The sequence below is a fragment of the Pseudonaja textilis genome, chromosome 2, assembly GCF_049901715.1.
Source record: "Pseudonaja textilis isolate UNSWEBS1 chromosome 2, rPseTex1.2, whole genome shotgun sequence".
NCBI lineage: Eukaryota > Metazoa > Chordata > Lepidosauria > Squamata > Elapidae > Pseudonaja > Pseudonaja textilis.
In genome coordinates this window covers 41,795,414-41,803,902 of record NC_141991.1, presented here as the reverse complement: position 1 = coordinate 41,803,902, position 8,489 = coordinate 41,795,414, and the positions used below count along the sequence as shown (strand labels likewise).

At 42.0% G+C, this 8,489-nt stretch overlaps 1 protein-coding gene across 5 annotated transcripts in view; it reads left to right on the top strand.

Moving 5' to 3' along the window:
• Positions 1–4,655: 4,655 nt before the first annotated feature.
• Positions 4,656–8,489, top strand: part of RAD18 (RAD18 E3 ubiquitin protein ligase) — a 140,031-nt gene continuing 136,197 nt past the window's right edge. For 2 of the 5 annotated variants that reach the window (XM_087923716.1, XM_087923717.1), the window contains exon 1: positions 4,667–4,835. Coding sequence is in view for 3 of the 5 variants with exons in the window: in XM_087923714.1 (XP_087779840.1) it covers positions 4,782–4,835 (54 nt within the window). In the remaining 2 variants the exon portion in view is untranslated. Of the gene's footprint in view, positions 4,836–8,489 lie in introns of all 5 variants that reach the window. The other 3 variants (XM_087923714.1, XM_087923715.1, XM_087923713.1) reach the window with 2 other exon arrangements.

The window sequence follows — 8,489 nt, the reverse complement described above, 5'->3', positions numbered from 1 at the left end:
GAATTTCATTGAGGGCTGAACAGGGCTGTGGTTGACCTTGCGGGGGGCACTGGGTAGGCATGGCCCCGCATTACGTATCTGATATTAATACGGTTGAGAGAGTCCAGAAATATTTCACAAGAAGAGTTCTGCACTCCTCTACTCGTTGTAGAATACCTTATGCCATCAGACTTGAAATTCTAGACCTAGAAAACCTAGAACTATGCCACCTTCGGTCCAATCTAAGTATAGTATATAAAACCATGCATTGCAATGACTTATCTGTCAATGAATACTTCAGCTTCAACCATAACAACACAAGAGCACACAATAGATACAAACTCAAGGTTAATCGCACCAAACTTGATTGCAGGAAATATGACTTCAGCAACAGAGTGGTCAATGTCTGGAATACTCTACCTGACTCTGTGTTTTTTTTCTCCAAACCCCAAAACTTTAACCTTAGACTGTCTACTATTGACCTCACCCCTTCCTAAGAGGTCTGTAAGGGGCGTGCATAAGCGCACCAATGTGCCTACCATCCCTGTCCTATTGTTTCTTTTTATTTTTCTTGTATGTATCCATTTCATATACTCATAACTATGTCTATATTTATACTTGTAATCTTATAATTGCTTGACTAAATAATAAATAAATAAATACATACATACATACATACATACATACCTCGGGCAACTGCATGGGCCGAATCCCTGCAGCTCTTTACCAGTTTCAACCCTCTTGGGTTGGGATGTGTAACATTATCTTTCTCCTCCCTCCCTCCTTCTTTATTTCTTTTTCTTTCTGTCCCTTCCTTCCACCCACCCTCTTTCTTTGTCCCTTTTTCTTTCTTTCCCTTTTCTCTTTATTTTCTTCCTCTCTTTCTCTCTTTTCTATCTCTTCTTTCCCTCTCTCAGGCTCATCCCTTTGGATCAGGGGTCGCCAAACCTTTGGACCTCAGGGACCACCAAACTCATAATTTTAAATCCTGAAGACCACTAATATGAATTTTGACTGCCGGTGGCTTTCTGGCATTGGTGGGAGAAAGAGAGAGAGATAGATCTGATCCTACCCCTCTCTCTCCCTCTCTCTCTCTCACACACAGGCAGGGATGGGATTTAGACCCCTGATCTAAAGCTGTCAAAACTCCAAAAACTGGTCAATAGCTCTGGGGAGGCCAGTTATAAATTAGAACACTTGCTAAACAATCGGTCATAAAATGAGGACCACTTGTATTTGGTTTGCCAGTCACCTGGCCACGCCCACCCAGTCACGACCAGCGAGCCATGACCAGCAAGTCATGTGACCAGCAAATCACACCCTCAAATTAGACCACACCCACAGAAATTTGAATCCCACCCCTGGGTGGGGGGCAGTGGACCAAAAAAGTTTGGGAACCACTAATCTACTTTCCCGATGTGCCTGCGGGGCCAGTGCTTTGAACATGGATGGATGGAGAGAGAGAGAGAAAGAGAGAGAAAAAGAGAGAGAGAGAGATACAGACAGACAAGCAGGCAGGCAAGGTAGGTAGGCAGGAAGGCAGGCAGGCAAACAGACAGACCTTTTGGATGGATGGATGAATGGACGGACAGACAGACAGAATGCGACAGCGGCGGCACTTTGGGAAAGTGGTGGCAGTGGCTTTTCCCAACGTGCTGCCACATTCGAAGCACCGGTTCTGGAGCATTACTACAGTCAATGGGTGAACCTGCAGGGCTGGCGCCTCAAACGCCCCCGCCACCTCTTAGTGTCCCCAAGGGGGCCGGCAGAGGAGGGGTAAGAGGTGGCAGGGGACATTCGAGGCGCTGGCCGGCCCTGCAGTTTCACCCATTGACTAGCACCACTCCGGAGCCGGTGCCTCCAATGTGGAAGCGGTGGCATGTTACATGCTGCCACGGCCGCATTCGAAGTGCTGCCCCCCTGCCACCTCTTAGTGCCCTTCTGCTGGCCCCTTTGGGGATGCTAAGAGGTGGCTGGGGGGCTTTCGAGGTGCCGGCCCTGCTGACTGTAGCACCACTCCGGAGCTGGTGCCTCAATGGGTGAACCTGCAGGGCCGTCTGGTGCCTCGAATGCCCCCCTGCCGCCTCTTAGCACCCCTCTGCGAGCCCCCTTGGGGACACTAAGAGGTGGCAGAGGGATGGTGCATTGAACGCTGCCGCGGTGGCATATAACGTGCCACTGCTTCCGCATTGGAGGCGCCGGCTCCAGAGCGGTGCTACAGTCAATGGGTGAACCTGCATGGCCGGCACTTCAAATGCCCCCCTGCCGCCTCTTAGCATCCCCAAGGGGGCCAGCAGAGGGGCACTAAGAGGCGGCAGGGGCATGGCTCATTGAACACAGCTGTGGCAGCATGTAAGGTGCCACCGCTTCCACATTGGAGGCACCGACTCTGGAGCGGTGCTACAGTCAATGAGTGAACCTGCAGGGCCGGCACCTCGAATGCCCCCCTGCTGCCTCTTAGCACCCCCCTGCCAGCCCCCTTCCCTCTTAGAGCCCTCTTAAGGCATCCCACCGCCCCCCAGGGGGCGGTACCACCCACTTTGGGAACCAATGATGTAGGGGATCATTCTCTTGTTTGGTTCTCTTGGCATCTGCTGCTATTTCTCTCCTGATCCTAGGTGGGGTAATGGCAGTGAGAGGATATGTTTTCTCAATTGGTGTAGGTTTGAGGCAATTTGTCACTAAGCATACTGCTGAGTGCTTATAGGTAACTAGATGTTAGAGTTTGAAAAGAGATACCTAGTTGGAACTAGCATTATTGTTATTGTCAAAAGTCAAAGATGTTTCTGACATTCCCACCCCCTCCCCAAATATTTTTATAGTAATATAGAAGGATACAAATCTCAAATCTGATAGGGAGTTCTGGGATTTGCAAATAATTCCCAATGTATCTGAAGGATTTCCTTGGGGTTGTCTGTTTATGCATACACCAGTGGATTTGTGGATGATGGGATGTTTATAGTAGAGTGATACATTTAGAAATGCATTCCCAGAAACCAGTTTCTGCTCTCTTCTGAAATAATTGAAGCTTTTAGTTTGTCTTATACATTAGTCAGTCAATGAGGTATAGTGAGAGTCAATGCAATATGACGGTTAAGGTGTTGGGTTTGCTTTGGGGAAACTCAGGATCAAATCTATCCTCAGCCCCCGAAACTTGCTGGTTGACTTAGGACAAATCATTCTTTTTCAGCCCAGCATGTCTGGCCAAATTGTTGCAGTCGTAACATTATGGGAGCATTATGTGTGTCCTTCTGAGCTCCTGGACAAAAGATGGGAGATCCATCAAGAAAGTAAAGTTTTCTTATCTGAACCTATCAAATAAAGGACTAAATCAAATGTTGCAGATAGTATTTATCAACAATCCATGTTGCAAATGAGGCATAGTTTTCTCCTTCTAGTGTTGTATAATAATTCTTTCCACCCACTTCTATTTCTGAAAACCCTACAAGTTCTGATATCTTGATTCCAAATCCAGGGGTTCAGATAGGAAGAACAAAGACATATTTGACATATAGTAATTGTTTCATGGTTCTATTGATGTCAGTACAAAATGCATCAATATGGGGCAAACAACACAAATTACATTTCCATGATGTCCTTAATCAACCCTTATTGAGCATTCTCTTAAGATATCCAGTATATATGAAACAACATTTTTGTTGTATTGCTCTTATTTTGAAATCATAGGAAATCAATTTCATATTATTTAGTGCAACACTCTATTGGTTTATCAGACATGACTTTGAAATTTGTAATTCCACGATACTGTAAATTATTAATATCAATTTCATCTGTTTCCTTCAACAAAAGAATAGAGTTGATGCCAAGATGTGCTCTGACTTTGGATTAATTAAGACCAAACCAAGGCTCCCAGTTTCCATATGATGGCAAAGAAACAAAAGGAGTAACTTCCAAACTTCCAAAACATTTTTTATAGTTTTCCCAGAAGTTATTATCAGCTGAATTCACTATAATATATGGAATGAGTAAGCATTGAAGGAGCAAATTAGTTCTAGAAGCTAGAACAGTTGATGTCAAATGTCAACGGCCATCAACTATATTCAGCATAATTAATGATATGTGGGTTAAGCATGTCAGAATTAAGTAAGTGCCTATTTTCTTCTCTGTGGTCGTTCTTAATCTCAGTTGTTTCTAATTGCCTTGTGAATCTCAGCAATACCTTCTTTACGCACATCCAAGGGGCCCAGAATGTGCAGCAATTATGATATCCAAACTAAGTCCTTTTTATCAATTTACTCTAAAAGTACAAGGAAAGAGCTGCTATAATCATACTGTAATAGTAAATACCACTCCCAGAAGTCTAATAAGTAATCTTAGAAAGAGTGCAGAGAAGAGCAACTAGGATGATTAAAGACCTTGGAGACTAAAACATATGAAGAGCGTTTGGAGGATTTGGCTAGTCTAGAGAAAAGAAGGACTAGTGGGGGACATGACAGCAGTATTCCAGTATTTGAGAGGCTGCCACAAAGAGGAGATGGTTAACTTACGTTCCAAAGCACCAGAGGGCAGGACAAGAAACAAGGGACGGAAACTAATCAAGGAGAGGAGCAACCTGGAGAAACTTCCTAACAGTGAGGACATTAACCATAATTGTCATATCGTGTTATTATATGACCGGGAAAGGAAAAGAAAAACTACGATACCCAACAGCCTCAGCGAGAGTCCCGGAAATGTTCTCCTGCCGCACGCTCCTCCAGGACGCTGAAAGAAGGAACGCGCGGGTAATTTCGAGTCCGGCGGGGCGGGAGAAATAAAAGTTTGGGTAATTCTAGCTGAACGTGATGTCTTTCCCGGTGACTGAATTGCGGTGGCCCAAGCACCTTCTCCCGCTGAAAGTAAGTAGAGGCGGAAGGGAGCCCGACTTAAGGCGCTGGCTGCGTTAATGGCGTGAATTAGGGCCTTAACCTGTACGGAGGGTGTCCCTGATCCTGGAAGCGATGGTGGTTGAACGAGAAAAGTGCTTGGGAATGTGTACAACACGCCTTTTCCTTCTGCGAAAGAGCTAAGATAGAACCTCGGCGTCGCTTCCGTTAACAGTTTCAAGAAAGAAAATTAAAAACTATTGCAAACTAATATAAAGGAAGGAAGGAAAAAGAACAAAACCAAAGGAAAAGCTAAAAGTGCAATAAAGAAAAAAAAGAAAAAAAGAAAAAATTAGAAGAAAAAAAAGATATACAGAAGTGGCTTCTGATCTTCTCTGCAGTGACTATAAGTACAATTATAAATTTACCTCTTTCCCCAAAGTAACACTCTTTTTTATAGTCTTGTCTAATCATCAAAACCATAACTTCATTTTGTTTCTGCTTTATGCCAAAAGAGGTTTCCAGTCAGCAATAAAAGTAAATATTCTCTCTTCTCTCATCAAAGAAGTCAATTTGGCCACCTCAGCAAGTTCCAGCATCTTCACTAACTATTCCCGCCTGGATGTATTGCTGAATTAGTGTCTTTTCCGAAAGTCTGGCAGGCTTTTATTTTCAGTGAATAATGATTGGAAAAGGCAAAAATCTTGCAATTTGCTCCTGAGTTGTGGTATCTTCTTAAAGAAATATTACTTTAAAATATTCTGGAAGTGGTTGGCTTTGCATTTTTCCAGACTAGACTACAGTTAATATTACCAACCTCCCCTCCCATGATCTCATCCCAAGTGCTGAACAATCACAAGAGTAATTTTTGGCATCTCAGCTTTTTAGTTCTTCTAGTACTCCTTAGTAAAATATTAACTGTAGTTACATAATGTGATTTACATAAAGAAAAACAGTGAAGAGTTGTGGGGGTGTGATACCATAACATGTAAATGAAACCTGTATCAAGTCAAAACAGAAGCAGCAAATAGTTTAAAATATAAAAGGAGGATTTATTAGGCATCAAAGCAAGAATTAAAACCCTAAATACAAACATTTAATTTGTTTTGTCAATGTCATAACAAAATGAAAGAAAATTGATTGCATCTGCAGCCTGAAAGTAGTCCTGCAGTTTGAATAGATTATGAAATTTATTTTTGTGTCACATGATTACCCTGTTCAAGAAATCGGCATAGCTGCTGAGTTTTTTTATTCCATTCTGGATCTCCATTCTCCCTGCTTTTTTATTGAAGTATTTTGGAAGGATGGTTGCCTTCAGGTGTTATTTCAAAAAAATATTTTGTACTTTTGCAGCTGTCTGGAGATCTAATTTGTCCTTTGACACTGCCTTTTTGTATGTGGATGAATTGTGGTTGCTATTAGTACATTTTGTGATTGATAGATACATATAATTCTAGCAATTATGAAGGAATGTTGAAGAAAGTATTAATAGCCATGCAATCTAATAATGCTAAATATGTAATAAAATAGTTAATCTCATTTGCTCATCTTCATGATGTCTTTGTAGCATTTACTGACAGGGTTCAGAAAGCCTTCTGTCTGAAACCTTGGAGTGTGGCTTACAGTCATTGTAGATAGTCTTGTGATCAAATCGGGTCAAGCTGTATTGGACAATACATTTCCTTCCCTGTTACATTTGCAGTTAGACCTCTGACATAATATAACTTTTTAAGGCAGCTGGTTCATATCTTTTGCATACAGATAGAGGTGGGAACAGTTTTTAGAGCATTTGTGCAAGCTTTGCAAAAAATATAGCATATGAATAGTTCAAAGAGAAGTGTTTGGTTCATACTCTTGAACATTTTTTTTCAAATGCTTTGCACTGCTCTGTTGGACATAGAATTTTGCATACTATTACAAGTGAATTCATTAAATGAGTTAAAATACATATTTCTGATGTTTTAAATATTTTTTCCTTTAATCACATATAAAACTCCAATTGGCACCATTTTTAATGATTCAGGGGGTGGATCATGTTTTTAGAGTATTAGGGGCACAGCTTGTGTATTTCTGTAGTAGACAACTGATACTATAAAGCAGCTTCTAATTCTCCCAAATCTTAGTCAAAATACACTATAGACTAAGCAATGCCATTTTCCCACAGATAATTATTCGTGCTCCTTATTAGAGGTGATTGGTGTCAGAGGCCATGTAGTTGGTGGGAAAAATGTGATAAATCTGTCTGGAATTCTGTAGTTCTAAGAAGCAAGCTACTTTCAATTTAGGAAACCATGCCATGCTTCTGAATAACAACATTCTTGAAATATTAGTTGATGTTTGATCAAATAAGAGTCACTGGTCTGACATGGACAGCTATACAAATATAAATAAATAGTTGTTTAGCTGACAGGTCATTTAATTATGTTTGTTTGGCTGATTGAATGTGTGTCAGTTCTAGGTTTAGCATATTGACCGTATGCAGGTTGCTTCCAACATGCAAGGTGAAACAAAAGACACTGATTACACTTCCATTTCTATCTCTGAAGCTGCATGGCCTGCTGGGCTTAATATCCTTGTGCAAATATAAGAGTAGGTAAAGGCTCTTGGATGGTTGAGAAGTCCAATCTCATTAAAGACCTTCCCACTATATCTTCTAAAACTGTTGGTGTTAGAGATAAGCATACTAAGATTCATAATGACAATGAGATGAAAATATCTGTAAAGAGATTCGCTTTATTGCTAAGAGTATCAGTTTGAATGTCATAAATAAATGTTAAATTTAGATACTCTTGAGAACCTTTACACTGCACCAACTTCATACTTTAGATGTCTGGGACTGAGAAAATTGATGGTATCTTCGTATGGTGACACTGAATTAGTTCAAAATCTATTAGATCAGCTATAAGATTTCATTATCTCATTTTTAAAATTTTGGAGTATTGCAAAATGCTGGAAGAGATTGGTTTGATCACACTGAGCTCACAGGGTCAGCATCAAGGCAACCTGAGATCTTGGAGCGGGAAGAAGGAATGGAGCTGGCAGAGAGAGAGAGAGAGAGAGAGAGACAGAGGTAGATCCTGGGCCATCCATCAGCCCTCAGATGGAGAATCAACAGCCCCTAGCTCCGGAGGTGGCTGATGAGGAAGAGGAGGAACAGCTGAGTCTAGTGCCTAACACCTGGATGTGCAGAAGGCAGAGGAGAGGAGAGCAGTGGAAATCTGTGGACAGATCCTTGGGAAGGAAGAGCCACTGCTGCTAGCGAAGCCCCACCCTAGCTCTGGGGATAAAAGGCAGGGGGTGGAGATTAATAGATGTGGCAAACAACTATTCATCTTCCAGCCGGCCGGACTTGTTAGCATGTGGTGAGAGAGAAGGTTTTTCTCTGGGGCTTTTCTCTGGGGCTGCCGGTATTCTTACTAAAGGAATCTTTAACTTGGGAGGGTTTGTCATGTTCAGGGAGCTGGATCAGAACGGGTTCTTAATCTTTTCTTTACCATGGACCCTTTTTAAATAGCTTTTGTGGTCACGGACCGCCAAGACTTGTGATTTAAATCATAACATTTCTCTAAGCCTTTGCGGACCCCCTGTGATGATTTTGTCCCCCCCTCCCCCCAAGATCTGTGGACCACAGGCTGAGAACCTCTGGATTAGAAGAAGAAAATCAAGCCGTTAAAAACAGGTTCTCCC